We start from the raw sequence: 21,008 nt of genomic DNA on the forward strand, positions 1-21,008 counted from the left end.
TCCTTGCCTCTCCTCAGTGGCTCCCTTATGTCAGTAGTTCTTTTATGACTTGTCAGTCGGTATTCCACCCCCCCCACACACATTCAATCAAACATTTGCAGCTCCTCAAAGTGCTGTGCTCTGCCGTTCTCACCTGGAACACATCTTACATCTCAGCCTCTGACTCATTCCTACTCTATTGGTAAGCTTCTCCGAGCCATTAGCCCCTCCAGGAAGCCCCCCCCTCTCTCTCCCTTTTTTAAAAAATATTTTTATTTTATAATTAATTTAATTTTACATAAAGCCTATGCCTTTCTCCAAGTCTCCACTCACCCTCCCAAGAAGCTTAAGAGAAAAGCAAGGAATCACTCCAAGACAGACTTGTCTCATCCGGCGGGGATACACTTGCCCACTGACCTGCCCATTTCCTTACCCAGATCTGGAAGAGCAGAACCTGGGACAGTGAAAGGTCACAACTGTGTGCTGGGTAAAAGAAAGAGCCCCAGAGACCCACCACTCGTCTCTGGGTAGCTTCTCCAAGCATTTGTCGAAGGACAGCTGTCTCTTCAGTGGTCTCTTAGGGAGCATTGAGAAATGGGTCGTTTCTACTCATTGTGTGCTCGTAATTGGTGCTTCAAACTGGTTTACATTTTCTCTTTTATGTTCTATTTCCTTTCTTTGCATTTTAGGAATCAAAATCATGACCTCGCATATGCTAAACAAATGCTTTACTGCCTAGCTGCACTCCCGTTCTATACCTTTCCTTTGGGGTTCACTACTCTTTTTTTCTTTGGTAGAATCTGGGACCTGCTTGATTTTTACCTTTTGCTGCTCTGGAGGTTCCTGTCATTCCACATACCACACCCAGACCAGATCATCTTGGTATGAGCCTCAGTGATCACTCTTGAAATCTGAGTGTCTAAACCACCATCTTGATCTCTCCATGTGTTGGCCAGTTTTTTTTTTATTACTATACACCATACCCAAGATCATCACTCTACAGAGTTCGAAGTTTCTTTGGGCCTACAGTTTTAGAGGTTTCGATCTATGGCTGGTTGGTCTATTGCTCTGAGGCCTGTGTTGAAGCCTGTCCCCTTCAAGGACACAGTCCCAATGACCTAACTTCCTCACTAGACTCTACCTCTTAAGGTAGGTGGCCTCTAAAGACAACTGCCGTGAGCCAGGTTGCATTAGGAAAGGATCTGAAGCCCAGGGCAGAGGAGATGTGTTCTGTTTCTGGCCGTATGCAATCACTTTGCTTCTCTGGGTCTCTGTTCCCTCATCAATGGATGTACCTTCCTTGTCACCCCAGAGTGATGGAAAAGCTTCCACAAGGCAGCATGGAAGGGCTAAGGAACCGACAACACAGACAGGTACAGTGAGACCCATCCGAGTGTGAGGATGCAGAGGCAAGACAGGGAAGACTCCTGGATTCCTGGATCACCCCACCAGCTATTTGGGAGGGTGAGTGGAAACTTGTAGAAAGGCTTCCTGGGGGGGTGGTGGAGCTAATGGTTTGGAGAAGCTTACCAATAGAGTAGGAATGAGTTGGGGTCTGAGATATAAGATGCATTCCAAGTGAGAATGGCGGAGCGCAGTGCTTTTGAGGAGCTGCAAATAATTGATTGAATGTGGGGGGAATACAGACCGATGAGTTATAAAGGAATTATTGGCATAAGGTCAGTGGACAACAGGAGCCACTGAGGAGTGGCAAGGAGTGAGGCAGACTTCTAGAAGTCTGTCAGCCCAAGTTGGGTCTCCCAAATTGGCCAGAGTAAAGAGATCACCCCTCGGAGTGACAGGGAGGATGTGTCAGCTCTTCTCTGTCTGACATTGTCTGAGTGTCTTTTACACAACCTTACAAACCCCCACACAGGCAGAGGACATTGGGAACTGTCTGGAGCCAGCCCCAGGGGTCAGCAATACAGTCTGGAGGATGGGATAAGAGAATCACAGAGTCAGATGGTATGGCAGGGCAGAGGCAGCCAACCCTCCTGGAAGAGATGCTTTCTCAAACCTCTCCTCAGGACTTTATTATCTCTTTCATGGCAAAGAGACAAGTTAGTGTCCATTTCCTTTAGGACACGGGGTCACCCTGGACTTGGGTCCCAACCAGTGACGGCTGTACCCCATGGCCCCGTGTGTACAGTGCTCACTACGCACGACCTCGGGGGAAGGCTGTGGACTGTGGCTCTCCATTGGCATTGTAGGGGCCATTTTGGTGCCTCTGCTCCCCAAGGATTTGGAAGCCACCACCTTCCACCCAGAGGGCTTTCTCTTCCTCCCAGAGGGCATTCTCTTCCTCCCAGAGAGACTTTTTATCCTCCCACAGAGCCTTCTCTTCTGCAAGCAGGGCTCTTTCCTCCACCCACAAGGCCTTTTCCTCCTCCCAGAGGGCCTTGTCCTCCTGAAGAAGATTCCTGTCTCTTTCCCATAAAGCATTGTCCTCTCTCCAGAAGGCCTTGTCCTCTTTCCAGAAGGTTCTGTATTTTTTCCAGAAAGTCTTTTCTTCTTCCCGGAAAGATTTTTCCCTTTCCCAGAAGGATTTTTCTTCTTTCCAGAACATTTTCTCTTCTTCCCAGAAAGGTCTTTCTTCTTCCTGGAAATCCAGGATCTGGCTCCGAAAAGCCCGGATCTTGCTTCGGAAATCCCATATCTCTTCTCTGAAGTCTTCTATTTTCTCGTGGAAATTTTTCATCTCTTCTCGAAAAGCCTTTTCCTCTTGCAGCTTGTTTATTAGTTTCTTCTGACGAATACTGGGTGAGGACAGCACCAGAGACCGGAGGCATGCCAGTCCTACCCATTTGCTCACCTTGAAGGGAAACATCTTCCAATCAGCCAGAGTGGTGGGTGGCTGCGTTGGAGGTCAGGGCTGTTGGCCACGTCCAGGTCAGTTGGTCAAACCCTGTGAGTACACCAGAAAGAACACATCCATGAGTATGGGAGGCACTCTGTCTGATATGGGAAAATTTAATCACTGCTCTTAGTCCTATTAGTGAGAGACAAGATTTAGTACAGAAGAATACTGGGTGGCCATGGCTTTGAGCCGGTTGATTGATAACCTTCAAGGTCCAGTGTTCCACAAACAATCTCGCCCAACAAAGGCAGTGGTGCTAAACTTAGGATCAAAGTACACAGGGTGATGTGAAAATGAAGGTGTTTGGTGGCGAAACAATTGGGGAGCAACGTAGAGCTAATTAGCTGAGAAGGGCCTCAGAGGGGCTGGCAGCATCCTGTTTCTTTCCCCGGGAGGTGGCTGTGTACGTGTCATAAAAATATGTTTGTAAAATATTTAACACCAGTAGAAGAAAAGGAAAGAAGAGAGGAAAGAGGAAGATGAAGAACGGGGGTGGAGGGGAGAAGAGAAAGGGAAACAGGGAAGGGGAGAAGAGCAAAGGAAGGGAAGGGAGGGAGGGGGAGGGAAGAGAAGGGCAATAAAGGAAAGAAGAGGGAAAGGGAGAGGCTAAGGATTCTAAACACGGTCACGTGTCGGAGGTAGCGTATTTCAGGACAATCCACAATTCAGGTAACTACCAAGGTCGTCACAGGGTGGAAAGGATGAATTCTCAGAGAGCAGGGAAAGCTGGATGTAGCTAGTGTGTGCACTCAAGTGCAGAGGTCCCATGGTGTGCTTCTCGGAGGCTGCGGTGGGTTTGTCTCAGGGGTCCGCACCAAAGCGCACACTGTGAAGCAGCATGAGCCATTTGCAGGAAGTTGCCCAGACCTTCCCTGGGTTTTTCTTTCTCTTCTGGCTTGGGATTAGAGAATGAAGAACCTCCCTCTCTCCCTCTCTCCCTTCCTTCTTCCTCTCTCTTCCTCCCTCCCCCTTCGTGTGTGTGTGTGTGTGTGTGTGTGTGTGTGTGTGTGTGTGTGTGTGTTCATGTTCACTCACACTGGGTGGCTCACAGGTTAAAGTTGTTTGTTACAAGACAGACAATTGGATGGTGAACCCCACCAGTGGAAGGAGGTGTGTGTGTGTGTGTGTGTGTGTGTGTGTGTGTGTGTGTGTGTGTGAGTGTACCTGTACCTGCGTGTGTATGCATACATGAAAAGATAGTGGCTATGGTATGTATGGCTGTTGACCTGGCCTCTCTCCAGGAACACAAACCAGAAACCTGAGGCTGACTTCTGATCTCCTCCTATACCAGATTTCTCCTCAACCACCAAGCTCGGTCAGTTCTGATCCTTTACATCTCTTGGAGGTACACACTTTCTGTTCCTTCTTCCCACACCCATTTCTGGGTAGGATGTCTTTTCCTACTTCCTTGGTCTCTGGTGTTGATCTTGCTGATAGGAATTCCAGCCACACACCCATGGTCGCGCATGCCCTGGCGGGACACTTAGTCATTTCCGGGTCATATGTCCTACTAACCCATGCGCTGTGTGGTCACGTAATTGCGTGACAACATCTATCCCTTTCTCCTTGTCTGGATAAAACTCTTGTTAGTGGATTTTGTCATGTTCTGTAACTTTTCCTCGCAGGGTAAGAGCGCCTCTAAAAACCACCACTTGCAGTCCAGATTATCTGCCTACACAGTGTAGCCTTCCCCGACACCCCTATGGATTTCTAGAATTTTGTCCTGTTGTATCACACCTGCTTACGAGCAAAGACTCCATAGCCTGAAAATCAAAGCCTACCGGCAACTGCTTGTCTATCTCCTTACTTTCCTCTGTCTCTCCACTCTGTTCCAGGTGACATAGAGTTATTTCTCGAGATACAACCCAGACATTTTTACCTCTCTACCAAAGCCCCGACTGTGTCTCCTCTAAGGTCTCCTTCACCTTCTGGGTAGGCTTCAGTCCTTGTTTCTCCCCTCTTCTCTGTGTCTGTCTGCCACTGTTCTATCCTTGCCTGACATACTTGATATTATGTGTGGATGTGTCTTCCTGCTGTCTCTGTAACCTGGCAGCCAGCAAAGAAATGTTGGATGAATATAACTGAATTTAGAACTTTGATTTTGTTTATGTCATTATACGGTTCTTGAACTAGAATCCCTAGAAAATGCTAAGTTCTCCATTAGTCCCACCCTCTGGATGGCTTGAACTAAGTGACCTGATTCTTCCAGATTTAGGCAAGGAGGCACCCTCTCCTCACGGCCGCACAGACTCAGGCTCAGGGCTGCCCACCCTGTCCAGTTAGCAGCGCCCTGTCTCCCATCCCTAGGTCCAGCCTAGCGTAATTTTTGCCACAGAGCAGATGTTCAAGAAATAGCAGCTGAATGGATGGTAGTTTCCTGAATTAGGAAAAATCGTGCCCTATTTTTTCCCAAGTTACCACTACATTATCTTTGAGGGGGCTGGCAAGATGGCTTAGTGGGTAAAGGCTCTTGCTGCCAAGCCTGAAGACCTGTGCTTGATTCCTGGAAGTCACAACATGGAAGGTGAGAGCCAACTCCTACAAGTCCACACATGCACAGTGGTGATACCCTCATACCTATGTACACAAACAAATGCAAAGCAAATGCTCTTAAAGGAAATAAAATAGGTAAAATCGAGTATATGTGCGTTATATATCAAGAACAATAGAAAACTGCCAATATGTGTCTATGTAGATACTTTTAAATTTAATAAAAACATGCCTGGTCTTCATAACTATACTAGGCTAGGACTTATTTTAAGGTTACTTACTGCTTAGCTGTTTCCCAACTGAGAAGGCTCCGAAGACCCCAGAGGGCAGGCAGTCATTGTCACATCAGAATCCCAGTGATGCATCTCTTGGGCTCACCCCAACACTCCTCACAGTGACCCCTTTGTACTCAGTTCTGAGTCATAGGGTGGAGGCTGAGATGGGGCCCTACGTGAGAGACCTATGAAAGGAGAGAGTGCCAAAAGGTTGGAAAGATGTTGACATCTTTCATCTTATACTTCACCGATAGTAACAGATTCCATCCGGGTTGTTTCAGGAAGGGCCTCTGGGACCATGTTCCAGGGGGAGATGTTTATGATGAAGGACTCTTGCTACTTGTTGTATTTGTCTTTGCCTTTTGGTGGTTTGACTTGGATGTGTCTTGTTTTGTGTTTCTTTTAGTTTATCCTAGTTGATTTTGTTGGGATTCTTGGGTATTTGAAGACTTTCTGTGGTCTTTCATTCAATTTCAGATGGGTTTGGTTGTTTTTATCCCCCTTTCTCTTCCTCTGGGATTTTTTTTTATTATTCCTGTGTTTGCAGCTTATGGTGGCCCATGACTCTACAGTTTTGTTTCTTTTACCTCCTTGTTTCTGTCTTTTGGACAGGATAACCTCAGTGGACCTGCTTTTAAGTCCATAGAGTCTTTTCCCATTGGCTCAAATCTACCGTTATGCTCCTCAGTTTAGTCTTTCATTTACAACACTAGAGCTATGTTTTTTTTTAAATAGTGAATTTTTTTACTATAGCACAGAAAATTAACAAATTGTTATTTCACAGAGGTGTGTATCCTTTGAGGGATAGTAAGCTAAGAGCACCCGAAATTTGCTTTCTTAGCAAAAATCTTCAAGGCAAGACAATTATTATCAAGAAATACATATCCCAGGCTCCCTGAATCACTTCATGTCTCATCCACTTTTCCCCCACCATTGTTTTATTCTGTTTCTATGTTTCCAGATGCTTTTTTCTTCTGAGATACCACATATAAGTGCGACCAGACAGTATTTTTCTTCTGTGTCTGGCTTGCTTCATTTCATGTAATGTCCTTCAGACAGATCCAGGAGGCAAATGACAAGATCTCCTTAAGGCTTAATTTATTCCTTTGCTTAAGACAGTTTCTGTCTATATTTCTGCGCATTTTAAGATTTTAAGTATCATTCAATAGCTCTGTTCTGAGGTTGGCATGCCAATGATCCCAGGACTTGGGAGACTATGCAGGGGGAATCACAAGTTGAAGGCTGGTTTGAGCTACTGAGTGAGCTCAAAGATAGTTCTGGTTACAAAGAGAGATTATCAAAAAATATCTTTTCCTGATATCCACTGTAATTTCATTTTTGCTACTTTTACATTTTGCTATTCATAATTAAATCTTGCTTAATTTTTGAATATGTGAAACATTTTCCAATTACATTGATGAAGTTAGACTCCTCATGATCGGATAATTCAGCCTTTAATACATGGCTTTTGGGGGATATTTTTAAATACAAATGACAAGGATGTATTCCTGACACTTCCACCCTGAGGACCTGACTTTCAAATTTGTGGGCATCAAAGACCTGAGCCTAGTCACCCCACCTTACCATGCATGCTCCCTCTTGAAGGTGTCTAAGGCAGCTGACAGGAAGAGCCTGTGGGGAACCATGGCTATCAAGATGCTATCATATGGGCTAGAGCTCTGGGCACATCAGCACTAGTTCCTGAATACTGGAGAGCCATAGAGAGGCCTGCATATCCCTGGAATATTGCAACCATCTTTATCTTAATGTAGCCGATGATTTATCAAATATTAACAGAAGGAGTCCCTGTCATCCTTCCTTCCTTCTCTGAATCTTGTTTTGTAACAAACTTAGAGTCTTTAGATACCTTGCTATATATAATTAAAGGAACAATATAAGGAAACTGTGTCAGTAGGGAAACCACAGAAGTCATTAGAATGTAGATGTTTTAACCTCTTTGTTTGTGTATATCAGCATGCTTGCTTCTCACCAAGAGTGGTGGAAGAGGCATGTATATGCACCTTCCCTCTAATGGAGACTGTCGTAGTCCCTAAGTCATTGCTACAACCTGGTTAACGTTTAGCTTTGAGTTTCCTTGCCACTAAAGTATAAGATGAACCCTAAAGTAAAATGTATTTCCCCTGTAGAGAAACATTGGTGAGGTGTGAAAGATAATGTTTATATATGTCAGTGCCTAAAGCGGACCCAGGAGTCACCTTCAGCACACTGCATGGACTCACTGGCAGACTCTGGTCACTGACCAGGGTGAGTAGTTTTGGTGAGGCCTAGGCAAAATCTCTACAGCTGTGCTGTCTTGCTTAATCCAAAGCTGACATTCAGAATGTCTGTCCTTCAAGTGAGCACCTGGCTGAGGGGCAGCATATTGATAGAAATCCTGAGAAAAAAACGAACATGAGATTCCTCAATTTTGCACATCCTAGGAACAAATCCATTGTTTCTGACAAAAGACTGCAGCAAAGGAAAATCACATTTTCAGGCTGTTTTAATTTATTCACTACATTGGATGTTACCTTAGTTAGGTTTCTGTTGCTGTGCTAAACAGCGTGACTCTCCTAGTTGGTATTCTATTTCTGTGAAGAGACACCATGCTCAAGGCCATGAAAAACATTTAATCGGGCCCTTGCTTATAACACTACACAAAGGTTTGCCTGAAATGCAGAATTACAGCCCTAGAGACTCAGCTGCAAACTCAGACCTCACAGGAGATGAACTGACCTGGCTAGCTCATCTTGGTTGTGACCAGAAGAATGATATGGTATTGCCTGCAGTAGTCTGTGTTATTTCCATCTGTTCGAGGGTGAGGAGAGGCAAAATGGCTAGCAACTTTCACTCTTGTTTGGCTGAGTCACGTGGCTCATTTCTTTTTGGCATGTTTCCATCGTCAATGTACTACATTGGGCACTTTGCTCCCCAGTGCCCACTTGGGTACCCTGGGGAAGAGAGTGGTTGCAGCACCTAGGCTAGTTCACTTGTTCTCATCTCCTGTGGGATCCAGGAGGGTATGTGTGGTGTGTGCCCAGACACCGACCCCCATCAGGGCCTGAACTGGGGAATCTGTGCTCCGTTCAGCTCATAAGCTTCAGGTTCTGGTACAGTTTGAGCGGGAAATGCGCCCCCACAGGCTCATGTGTTTGAACAATAGTCCACAGAGCCTACAGCGCTGTTTTGGAAGGTTGGGGATCAATAGTGTCAATAGGAAAGTGGGTCACTGCGGTGGGTTTTAAGGTTTTAGAGCCCTGCTCCACTTCCTACTCATTGTCTGCTGACTACAGATCCAAAGTGACCAACTCTCCCAGGCTCCAGCCATCAGGCTTTCCCTGCCATGATGTAAGTATCCCCCCTACCCCACCCTCAAACTGTGAGCCACAATGAAGTCTCCCTCCTTTAAGCTACTTATCAGTCATGACGAGAAGGTATGCAATACAGATACATACAGGGTCTTCACTGGAGATTCTAAAGGGAGATCCCTTCTCAGTAGCACTAGTGATGACTCTTTCATGAGTCAACTAAGAAGGAAACAGAGCTCTCATTTTCAGAGTTTGAATTTCAATAATTCACTTCTCAGATCAGTCTAATTTCATAGCATTTACATTATTTTTGACATTCTGTGAAACCATTTTGCTGTTGGGGGTAGAAACAGGAGGAGGGTGTTTCTCAAATACATCTTCTCCCTTTGACCTCCAGACTATGCCCTTTGTTCCATCACACAGATTTTCAAGATTAAACTTACTGCATTGCCCAGAAGTAAAGCTGTGCTTCGTGGGCACAGGCAAGGCTGCTGGCCTCTACTGCTGTGGATCTGTGCACACAATGTGTTCTAAGCAAGTTTCTCATAGCTTTGTGGCTCAAGCAGACCTGTGTCCTGATCACCCCCTAGTAACCTCACTATTGTGGAAGAGTTCCCTGGCTTAAATAGTGTGATATGGTGGAACCCCATATCTCCACACCAGACAGGTAAGATCAAACAGTCAGATGTCCTTACAGCCCAGGGTGGTAGCACACAGCTAACTCAGCAGACCACAGTGAACTAGCAAGGCTATAAGGTTCATACTTTGTAGCAACAAGAGAGTGTGGTATACCTGGGTCCCTGTGGAGGGAGTGGCAGACATGTTTGAAATATGCACAGACTTACAGAGATGTCAAAACCAGAGAGCTATTGACCAGGTGAGGTGTAGTCCGTAGATTAATAGGGGTACTGGCCAGTTGGGGAACATTTCCCACTGGACCAAAGGCATTCCTAGTGTGTACAGGGTTGCCCATAGTGAGGCCTCTGGGACCTAGTGAGGCTAAAAGATAACAAGACAGCCAGGAGAAGTTTAGTCCTTGCCACACTCCAGCCTAGGGAAATCCTGCTCTTTGTTGCCCTTATTCTCTGGGTCTGAGATTTCAATTTTCTTATGCTGAAGGGAGGTATAATCAACAATGAGATACACCTTGTCTATGAAGTAGAACCAGCAAGGCTGTGCCCCACAGCTGCTAGGATATCAAACTCATTACCCTTTCCTTGGGCTTCAGTAGAAAATGTATGTGTGATCAGGTTCTGACAAATTGATCTTTTCTTTCTACTTTTAGTCACGGTAATTTTTGCTAACCCTTTGCTCTCCCAGGACTGAGACGCTGAGCCTGGAACTGCACTAAGCCTTGGTATGTTGAAGCCGGGGGGTGGGCATGTAGGCAGTGGCTGGAGTGGCATGTTGGCTGAGGGGAGGCGATCACAGCCAGGGGTAGGGGCTATGGAAGCATCAATGAAGAGTCTTAGGTGCTCACCCATGACTTAGATCGACCTCTGGGTCAGCAAGTCTTCAAGCCTGCATGATTGGTGCAGAGGGGCTTTTTCACCCTCCAACCAGTGGACCAACCCCCATCCCAAGAGCCACACTCACAACTTAGTGATTTCAGAAATGTGTTATTTTCTCCATAAAGAAATGTTGGAAATGGTTTAAATGATTTAAAATGAACATTTTAACAACATAGAAGACTCAGATAATTAGTGTTTACCATGAAGTAGGTCTCAATCCTAGGCCAGGGTTGCCTGGAATGCATGGTTTAGGATAGACTGGCATTGAGCAATCCTCCTACTTCCCACTCCAAAGAGATAAAATTAATCTTCAGCCATACCATACCAGGAAAATGCTGCTTTTGTGTTTGTTTCTGAGGCAAGAACTTTTGTGGCCCACACTGAACTTGAACTTGTTTTCTGCCTGGGCTGACCTTGAACTCCTGAGAACAATGCCTTTACATCCAAGGTGCTGAAATGAGTGACTGGAACCAACAGCCTGGGTTTTTCTTTTAAAGATTTGGCTTTAGGACATTTAGAAGCAGGGTGAGTTTGTCCATCAGGGTCCTTGACAGATATATATCTAGCCCATACAAACATGGAACTCCTCTGAATAGAGATGTGGTACTCAGGCCCCAGTGGGTATGTCATAGAAACTAATGCAGTACTAAGTAAGGCCAGGGCATTGGAGTGTGCTAACCAGCTAGCCTGGTACTGTTGATCTTCCCATCAGTGTGACACAACTCTCTCAAGCACATAAACTATGGAAAAAAATAGAGGAAGAAACCAACATCTTTGAAGGGCTTGTACATGCAGGAGAGAAGGTGGAAATCTGTCTAACTAGCCAAGACACACCAAAGCATTCATTCTGACAAACTGGATATCAAATACTTGTTATCTAACCCAATTAGATATGCACTGAGATACTTCTCAATCTCCAAATGACCTTCAACCTACAGTCTGTTTCCTCAGTGTTTATCATTACAGAGGTGGACTTGGTATCTGATCAAGTCACCAACCAAGCATATTAATTAACAAAGGAGCGATGCCCACAAAGAATTCTCTCATGACTCATAGTATCATTTTTGGAGTGCCATCAGCTGGGGAAACATGGTGAGAATCTAAGTGTCAGAGGGGGCAGACCTGGGAGGAGAATGTGGACACATGGAAAGAGTTACACACACACACACACACACACACACACACACACACACACACACACACACACACACACAGAAAGAGAGACAGAGACAGAGAGAGAGAAAGAAAGAAGAGAGAGACTGAGACCCAGACAGACAGACTCTTATTTCTATCAAAATGATGGTTGACATCCACAGATAAATGTGAGACAATTGAAGAAATGTAGTGATTTAACAAAAAAAATGAACATATGTCTAGAATATGAGGTATTAAAATCGTGATTGGAAAAAATAAAAAGGACTGTAGAAAATGATGAGGGCAAGATTCAGACAATAAAAGTGCAACAACAAAGGATTTGGAAGCCATGAAGACAGGTGGGAAAATATGTCCACTCAATATGCATGTTTACAAAGACTAGAGAATAAATAATGAAATGAATAGTGATTATAATCTAGTTGGCTCTCAAATAAAAGCCAGTGTTGCCTGGCATTCACTGTGTGGTGCGGTCTGGCATAATCCTATCAGAGTCCTCCTGCCTTATTCTCCAAAGAGGTAAGATGGATATTTAGACAGACAACACTAAGTAAACGCTTCTTTTGTGTATGTCTGTGGAGTGAGTTCTGTTGTGGATGATACTGACCTGAATGTTGGACTCTATCTGGGTTGGGTGGAGCTGCTGAGCACAATGCCTTTGCCCCCAAGTTGTTGAAGATCATTCTGGGCACCGAGAGCCTGGCCGAAACTCACGGGGTGTAATGTCTGTCTCATTCAGCAGATTTAGACATAGCAAACGCCTGTCCATGATGATGTCTCCAGCTTGTTAGCCCTTACATACCCAGGAGTTTGCCAAATGGGGACAACAGGCAGGCAGACCCCACAGTTTGCACCATGACATTAAACCCATAACTAATAAGGTCAGGAGAAGATCTTACTCTAGGAAGGGAAGAGAGGAATGGAGCATGAAGCAAAAGAGAGCTATTGGGCAAGAAATAAAGAATTTATCTAGAGGAAATGACCTCAAGTGAGAGCCCAGGAGGAACACGGATCATGTGTGGCACTCTGGGGAAACTGAAGATACGATACCAGAATGGAGGGTAGAGCAGGGGAAGCCCATAAAAGTTACCTGAGCTGCTCGTGGTTGGGAAAAAAAAACCCACATAAGGAACGGCTCACCCAGCTCAATAGCCCAAGGAGGACAAATCACTGCAGCCTGCTAGCCAGCAGGGAGATCCGAGCTGTTGAGATTCCAGTCAGTGTGAGACAGTGTCTCAAGCACATCAATTCCAGAAAAACACAGCACTGAGACTATTCAGTAGGTGTTGATATGAATAGCTGTAAGGCAGAAGCCAGGATGGAGAATCTGTGAGAGGGTTTCTAATGCATTGGTATCCTAGGTGGATACTGAGTTGAAGGTGCAGTGTAGGGGCAGGTCATTGTCTGACCATGGAGGAAAAAAAAATGTATGTGAGCCCAGTAAGTAGGCAATGGAGCCCTGAACCTGACCAGTCATCTGGCCTTTGGCTACTACTGGGATAACATGTCATAGATTGTGTGTGTGACCACCAGGCTTGCTGCTACTCCGTATTTTGAACACTCTCTTATTTCAGGGAGAAAAGGACTCATCTAGGGTAAGTACAAGTGCACATCGTCCAGGAAAGCCTGACCTTGAATCCCCAGAGGCTCCTACCTTGCAGTAGCTGTGTACCTAGGTTTCTGGCCCAAGCCTTCAGCTACACAGCATTAGTATGGAAGGGGAGGCCTACAGATTGTCCTGTCTCTCAGCGTTCTTAAGATCACAAGGTAGGTATGGGTGTGCACAGTGTCTGTCTGGCACTCTGATGAGGTAGGTCGAATGCCACATGGGTTTGTGGATTGTTATTGAACCACAGGGAGTGTGAAAAACCCCATGTTCTCGCACAAAAAGAAAACCCTGCATAGGCATCATTTGAAGGACATTTTTATTGTTGAAATGGATAAGGCCACATACTAGGACAACTAGAACATAGTTTTGTACATTGAGGTTATTGAACAGAGTCCAGAGTCTGTGGTGAGGGGAGGCTACTTGCTTGGAGATGCAATTCCAGACATGAGAGGAGTGTTCAATGTTGCCACCATTTGGGGTGAACACTACAGGTTCCACTCATCTACCTAGTTCATTCTAGTGAAGAACAGATTGGTCTACTGTAAATCTTTTACTCCTGAGGGTCCATCATGTAGTTATCTGGAAGGATCTGGGCAGTCTGAGCAGGGAGGTGGCTTCTTCTTGCTGGGTGGTGGCTCACTCCCCATGACTGTCTTCTGAAGTGGAGGAGACCTGAATGCCCTCATAGAGGACAGTGCATGGGGGTGAGAGTGGGCACCATCCTCTTTCTCCTGAGAGACAGGGGTCTCAGGAGGAGATGTTTGCTGCTCAATAGCCAGATCCGGGACCACTCTCAAGAAACTGGACGACCACCAATCTCCATGGAGTCTGGTGAAGATCATCCTCAGAGGTTGGCCAGCAACATGGGCACCAGATGGCTCTTTAGACATATTGCAAGGTCTGGCTAAGAGGGAGGAGGCTCAGCTTTGTAGCTGCAGTGTTTGTTCAGGACCGCCAGGCACCTGGGTTGCAAATTGTCTGTTCTCCTGCCTCAGGGCTGTTCAAGGTCTGAATGCCCTTCTATGTCTCTCTCCAGAGAGGACACAAACTACAGAATGGCTTTCAACACCAAACAGTTGATTCTTTGAACCTGCAATGGTCAAGAATCCGTGAGAGAGGCAAGGGTGATGATAGTGAGCCCTCTCTCAGCCAGAGGACCACTCCTGTGGAATAGGAGCTCACCTACTTCCCAGTCTCTCCCTGTAGGTCCCCTAGCCTGCCTCTCTGCCCTGGTCAGGGTCACAGATCAATGGGACAAATGGAAGAGGGACAGGGCTGGAGACCACACATGACCCCCAGATATCAGCATAACTGACTGCAATGGAAACACCAATTCAGGCCACAGCACTCAGCCAACTGACGCTACCGGGTGACCAAATAGAGACAAATAAAATGTAAATGAAGAAAAACCAATCAATCCAAACAAAGGTACAGATGAATTGTAAACCACTATGAGATGCACCAATAAAGTATAAGCCAAGATTTAATCCTTCCAAGTCCATAGTTCCGGGACGGCCGGTAAATGGACTCCACTTGCCCTTGCTTAGGACTTACTGCTTTCTGTGAAATGAAGTATGTCAAGCCAGAATGTGGTGTCTGTGCTTCAAAGCTCACCCTGAGATAGGCTCAGTGATCCACCGTAATAGAGACCACACAGCACATACCCTGCCAGGCTGCTAATAATATCATTCTCCTTGCTTAAAGGCAGGTCTGAACAGTCTTCTCTGATGCATAACCCAGAGCACAAAGATTCTGACCCAAAGCCCAAAGTCATGTCTCACCCAGCCCCAGTGGCTGCTGACACATATAAAAGTCCACTTACCCTAGGGTTCTCCTCCTCCGGTGGGGGAACCTTCAGAGCCATGGGCCCTGTGGGATTCCTCTGGGCTCTTTGGGCTGGAGTGGCTCTTGGGCCCCGAATCAGCATGTGTGTCTCCTGACTCATGGCTGAGTGTGAGTCAATCACCCGCAGGTGTTGTCGGCCTGGATTGGCTGAATGGAAGCAAAGAACAGAGCTTTAACCAATGAAATGAAACTTCACGACATCACAAAAGTATGGGGCTGCTAGTGGCCATCACACAATGATCCCCTTTCTGTGTTTTGACCTCCCAAGCACATTCAAATAGGTGGGGATGTCAGTCCTGGAAGTTGAAACATTCTTGGCCCATTTCCCTCCCAGGACGATTAATGCCGTCCAAAGCAGTTCAAGATCGCCATTCAACAGATAGAGTGACACCTGACACACCAAAATCCCTATGGTAAACCCTACACGCACCCCATCACACTCCTCTGTTCCTTAGCAATCACCTCAGGAAAAATCTGGTAAGGACTCCCACCTGAGAGCTTGCTGTCCTCCCTTGGTCTATGCAGCAGGTTCTGTGAATTGTGCTCACTCCAGGCAGGAGCTGCTTTCAGGAGGCTGGCTCAAGTGGGACTGGAGCCGCAATGGTTCTGCGGTTTCTTATAAGGTCTGTGAAGTCTTGCAATCCAATCCCGAGATCTCATTGGGAGGAAATCCGGAATGTGAGGAATGAAGGAGGACACACCCTTTAATCCGCAACTCCACTGGGAAAGCCCCTCTTCTAAACTGGGCCTGAATCTTTCATGGCTTTGTTAGTGAGAGGCTCTGTGAGGCTGCAGGACCATGGACAGGGCCTTAAAGGGCAAATTCCACTTCCAACCCAGCAGCACCTTGAAGCCAGGGCTCAAGGCATCTACAGGAAAGTATTTCAACACAGTGAAGCCGTACACCGTGTGGATGGCCAACCCATCCATGTTTTTGGATGGCTGTGCTTTACACAGACATGTCTAGACATTCCACCTTCTATGCATGGAGAGAAGGTGGAATTCTGTCTGGCCAGCCCGTGCACAACAAACCTTCATTGTGGCCACCTTGACATCTAATTCTTGGGATCTAATCCAAATAGGTAAGCATGGAGATACTTCTCAATCTCCAAATGACCTTCAACCCACACTCTATTTTCTAAGTGTTTATCCATACAGAGGTGGACTTGGCATCAGATCAAGTAAACAGCCAATCGCATCACAAAAGGAGGGATGCCCACAAAGAATTCTCTAATGACTCCTAATATGGCTTTTGTGGAGTGACATCAGCTGGGGACACATAGTGAGAATTAAGTGTCAGAGAGAGCAGCCCTGGGAGGAGTGTGGACATATGGGGAGATGGACATAATCACACACATAGAAGAACACACACCCACAACGAGAGAGAGAGAGAGAGAGAGAGAGAGAGAGAGAGAGAGAGAGAGAGAGAGAGAGAGAGAGAGAGAAACAGCTCTGCCGCTACTATGTATGTTCAACACTGTCTTGTGTCAGGGAGAAATAGGGCTCATCTAGGTTAAGTATAAGTGGACATTCTCCAAGAATGCCTGAGTTTTAGTCCTCTGAGTTTCATTCCTTGTGGAATACATGTACCTGACTTTCTGGCCCAGACCTTCAGCCACACAGCAATAGTTTGGAAGAGGAGGACTACAGATTGTCCTATCTCTCAACATTCTTAACAAAGTATGGTAGGTGTGGGTGTGGGTGTGCACAGTGCCTGTTTGGCACACTGATGAGGTAGGTCAAAGGCCACTCAAATGTTGTGTGGATGGTTATTGACTGTCAATTAATGGGAAAAAAACTACCCATGTTCTCCCCACAAGATGAAAACTCTGCATAGGCATCATTTCTAGATCTATTTTATTGCCGAAATGGATCAGGTCACACAATATGACAAGTAGAACAATTTTGTACATCGAGTTTATTGAACAGACTCCAGAGTCCATGGTGAGGGGAGGCTACTTGCTTGGGGATGCAAGTCCAGCCAGGAGGGGAGTGTTCTGTGTTGCTGGCATTCGGACTGGAACGCTACAGGTTCCAGTCGTCTCCCTAGTTCATTCTGTGGAGGAATGTACTAGCATGCTGTGATTCTTTCCCCTTCCGAAGGGTCCATCACATAGTTTTCTGGGTGTATCTGGGCAGGGAGGGAGGTGGCATCTTCTTGCCAGCTGATGGCTCACTCCCCATCACTGTCCTCTGAAGTGGAGGACAAATGAAGGTCCTCATAGAGGACAGCCCATGGGTGCCGGGAGTGTGCTCCATTCCCTCTCTCCTGGGAGGCAGGAGTCTCAGGTGGAGATGTCTTCTTCTCCCTGGGAAGAACCGGGTCCCCTGTCAGGAACCTGGACGACCAACAATCCCCATGCAGTCTGGTGAAGATCATTTTCAGGGGTTGGCCTGCTACATGAGCAGCACATGGCTCCTGGGTCTTATTGCAAGGTGTGGCTGAGAGCGGGGCAGCTCTGTTGCTACAGAGCAGTGCTTGTTCAGTCCCAGTGCTGGGCACCTGGGCTGCCACTTTCCTGCTCCTTTCAGGTGCCTCTTTCCTTGCAGGGCTTCTTGCAGTGTTCTGGGACTGGCTCTCTGGAGAGGAGGACTTGGAAATGGTCCTCGTATTGCAGTCCGCTGGTGTTTTTGAGAGAGGGAGCCTTGGTTTCTTTGGGGGATTGGGACCAGTCTGTGTGGGGCCCTGGGGAGGTTTCTTCCCTGGGGCCCAGAGGCTGACGGTTGGGATCTGTCTGTCCTCGTGGATGGCAGTGTGCTGCCTCCGTTTCTTGTCTCTCTCCGTCTGCCTTATGGTCCCTGGGTTCCGGAGGGCCGGGGCCCTGTGAGGATCCTGGTTCTCTTTCTCCTCCCGGGCCTCCAGAGGCTGTGGCACTAGGAGTCCAGAGCCACACTTGATGGGGCACCTCGAGCTCCTCGATCTGTGGCCAAAGGCCCCACAGTCTCTGCATTTCACCTGTGAGTGACAAAGGAGAAATCAGTGAGTCCCAATAGGGACGCGGGGACCTCTGAATCCTCAGGGCCTCTCAAGGTCTGAATGCCCATCAGGATCCTCTCTCGAGAGGAGACACACACCGCGGAGTGGCTTTCAACACCAAAACAGTTGTTTCTTTGAACCTGCAATGGTCAAGCATCCACGAGACGTGCAGGGGTGATGAGAGTGAGTCCCCTCTCAGCCAGAGGACCACTCCTGTGGAAGAGGAGCTCACCTACTTCCCAGTCTCTCCCTGTAGGTCCCCTGGCCTGCCTCTCTGCCCTGCTCAGGGTCACAGATCAATGGGACAAATGGAAGAGGGACAGGGCTGGAGACCACACATGACCCCCAGATATCAGCATAACTGACTGCATTGGAAACACCAATTCAGGCCACAGCACTCAGCCAATTGACGCTACTGGGTGACCAAATAGAGACAAATAAAATGTAAATGAAGAAAAACCAATCAATCCAAACAAAGGTACAGATGATTTGTAAACCACTATGAGATGCACCAATAAAGTATAAGCCAAGATTTAATCCTTCCAAGTCCATAGTTCCGGGACGGCCGGTAAATGGACTCCACTTGCCCTTGCTTAGGACTTACTGCTTTCTGTTCAATGAAGTATGTCAAGCCAGAATGTGGTGTCTGTGCTTCAAAGCTCACCCTGAGATAGGCTCAGTGATCCACCGTAATAGAGACCACACAGCACATACCCTGCCAGGCTGCTAATAATACCATTCTCCTTGCTTAAAGGCAGGTCTGAACAGTCTTCCCTGATGCCTAACCCAGAGCACAAAGATTCTGACCCAAAGCCCAAAGTCATGTCTCACCTAGCCCCAGTGGCTGCTGACACATATAAAAGTCCACTTACCCTAGGGTTCTCCTCCTCCGGTGGGGGAACCTTCAGAGCCATGGGCCCTGTGGGATTCCTCTGGGCTCTTTGGGCTGGAGTGGCTCTTGGGCCCCGAATCAGCATGTGTGTCTCCTGACTCATGGCTGAGTGTGAGTCAATCACCCGCAGGTGTTGTCGGCCTGGATTGGCTGAATTGAAGCAAAGAACAGAGCTTTAACCAATGAAATGAAACTTCACGACATCACAAAAATATGGGGCTGCTAGTGGCCATCACACAATGATCCCCTTTCTGTGTTTTGACCTCCCAAGCACATTCAAATAGATGGGGATGTCAGTCCTGGAAGTGGAAACATTCTTGGCCCATTTCCCTCCCAGGACGATTAATGCCGTCCAAAGCAGTTCAAGATCGCCATTCAACAGATAGAGTGACACCTGACACACCAAAATCCCTACGGTAAACCCCACACGCACCCCATCACACTCCTCTGTTCCTTAGCAATCACCTCAGGAAAAATCTGGTAAGGACTCCCACCTGAGAGCTTGCTGTCCTCCCTTGGTCTATGCAGCAGGTTCTGTGAATTGTGCTCACTCCAGGCAGGAGCTGCTTTCAGGAGGCTGGCTCAAGTGGGACTGGAGCCGCAATGGTTCTGCGGTTTCTTATAAGGTCTGTGAAGTCTTGCGATCCAATCCCGAGATCTCATTGGGAGGAAATCCGGAATGTGAGGAATGAAGGAGGACACACCCTTTAATCCGCAACTCCACTGGGAAAGCCCCTCTTCTAAACTGGGCCTGAATCTTTCATGGCTTTGTTAGTGAGAGGCTCTGTGAGGCTGCAGGACCATGGACAGGGCCTTAAAGGGCAAATTCCACTTCCAACCCAGCAGCACCTTGAAGCCAGGGCTCAAGGCATCTACAGGAAAGTACTTCAACGCAGTGAAGCTGTACACTGTGTGGATGGCCAACCCATCCATGTTTTTGGATGGCTGTGCTTTACACAGACATGTCTAGACATTCCACCTTCTATGCATGGAGAGAAGGTGGAGATCTGTCTGGCTAGCCCGTGCACAACAAACCTTCATTGTGGCCACCTTGACATCTAATTCTTGGGATCTAATCCAAATAGGTAAGCATGGAGATACTTCTCAATCTCCAAATGACCTTCAACCCACACTCTATTTTCTAAGTGTTTATCCATACAGAGGTGGACTTGGCATCAGATCAAGTAAACAGCCAATCGCATCACAAAAGGAGGGATGCCCACAAAGAATTCTCCAATGACTCCTAATATGGCTTTTTTTGGAGTGACATCAGCTGGGGACACATAGTGAGAATTAAGTGTCAGAGAGAGCAGCCCTGAGAGGAGTGTGGACGTATGGAGAGATGGACACAATCACACACATAGAAGAACACACACCCACAACGACAGAGAGAGAGAGAGAGAGAGAGAGAGAGAGAGAGAGAGAGAGAGAGAGAGAGAGAGAGAGAGAAACAGCTCTGCCGCTACTATGTATGTTCAACACTGTCTTGTGTCAGGGAGAAATAGGGCTCATCTATGTTAAGTATAAGTGGACATTCTCCAAGAATGCCTGAGTTCTAGTCCTCTGAGTTTCATTCCTTGTGGAATACATGTACCTGACTTTCTGGCCCAGACCTTCAGCCACACAGCAATAGTTTGGAAGAGGAGGACTACAGATTGTCCTATCTCTCAACATTCTTAACAAAGTATGGTAGGTGTGGGTGTGGGTGTGCACAGTGCCTGTTTGGCACACTGATGAGGTAGGTCAAATGCCACTCAAATGTTGTGTGGATGGTTATTGACTGTCAATTAATGGGAAAAAAACTACCCATGTTCTCCCCACAAGATGAAAACTCTGCATAGGCATCATTTCTAGATCTATTTTATTGCCGAAATGGATCAGGTCACACAATATGACAAGTAGAACAATTTTGTACATCGAGTTTATTGAACAGACTCCAGAGTCCATGGTGAGGGGAGGCTACTTGCTTGGGGATGCAAGTCCAGCCAGGAGGGGAGTGTTCGGTGTTGCTGGCATTCGGACTGGAACGCTACAGGTTCCAGTCGTCTCCCTAGTTCATTCTGTGGAGGAATGTGCTAGCATGCTGTGATTCTTTTCCCTTCCGAAGGGTCCA

At 46.9% G+C, this 21,008-nt stretch overlaps 1 protein-coding gene and 1 long non-coding RNA gene across 6 annotated transcripts; one reads left to right on the forward strand and one right to left on the reverse strand.

The window, feature by feature from the left end:
• Positions 1 to 1,944: 1,944 nt before the first annotated feature.
• Positions 1,945 to 5,750, reverse strand: Ccdc70 (coiled-coil domain containing 70). Of its 3 annotated transcripts, none has more exons than XM_042262797.2 (2): positions 5,608 to 5,750; positions 1,945 to 2,884 (listed from the first exon to the last, which is right to left on the reverse strand). In XM_042262797.2, the coding sequence occupies exon 2, from the start codon at positions 2,804 to 2,806 to the stop codon at positions 2,135 to 2,137; it is 672 nt and encodes a 223-aa protein (XP_042118731.1). In that variant the 5' UTR covers positions 2,807 to 2,884; positions 5,608 to 5,750; the 3' UTR covers positions 1,945 to 2,134. The 3 variants fall into 3 exon arrangements, with proteins under 3 accessions (XP_042118731.1, XP_006997837.1, XP_015846256.1); XM_006997775.4 differs by lacking the exon at positions 5,608 to 5,750 and adding an exon at positions 4,762 to 4,920; XM_015990770.3 differs by lacking the exon at positions 5,608 to 5,750 and adding an exon at positions 4,716 to 4,917.
• Positions 4,961 to 14,381, forward strand: LOC121823443 (uncharacterized). 3 transcript variants are annotated; one of them, XR_006064919.2, is made up of 5 exons: positions 4,961 to 5,360; positions 9,333 to 9,576; positions 10,230 to 10,266; positions 13,147 to 14,031; positions 14,218 to 14,381. It is a non-coding gene; the product is annotated as an uncharacterized LOC121823443 (long non-coding RNA). The 3 variants fall into 3 exon arrangements; XR_013045406.1 differs by lacking the exon at positions 14,218 to 14,381 and having other exon boundaries at positions 4,969 to 5,360; positions 13,147 to 14,195; XR_013045407.1 differs by lacking the exons at positions 4,961 to 5,360; positions 14,218 to 14,381 and adding an exon at positions 5,707 to 8,949 and having other exon boundaries at positions 13,147 to 14,195.
• Positions 14,382 to 21,008: the final 6,627 nt, after the last annotated feature.

The sequence above is a fragment of the Peromyscus maniculatus genome, chromosome 17, assembly GCF_049852395.1.
Source record: "Peromyscus maniculatus bairdii isolate BWxNUB_F1_BW_parent chromosome 17, HU_Pman_BW_mat_3.1, whole genome shotgun sequence".
NCBI classification, from domain to species: Eukaryota; Metazoa; Chordata; class Mammalia; order Rodentia; family Cricetidae; genus Peromyscus; species Peromyscus maniculatus.

Excerpts from the sequence above, each read along its gene's own strand:
- Ccdc70 (XM_042262797.2), bottom strand. The coding sequence starts at position 2,806 with ATGTTTCCCTTCAAGGTGAGCAAATGGGTAGGACTGGCATGCCTCCGG.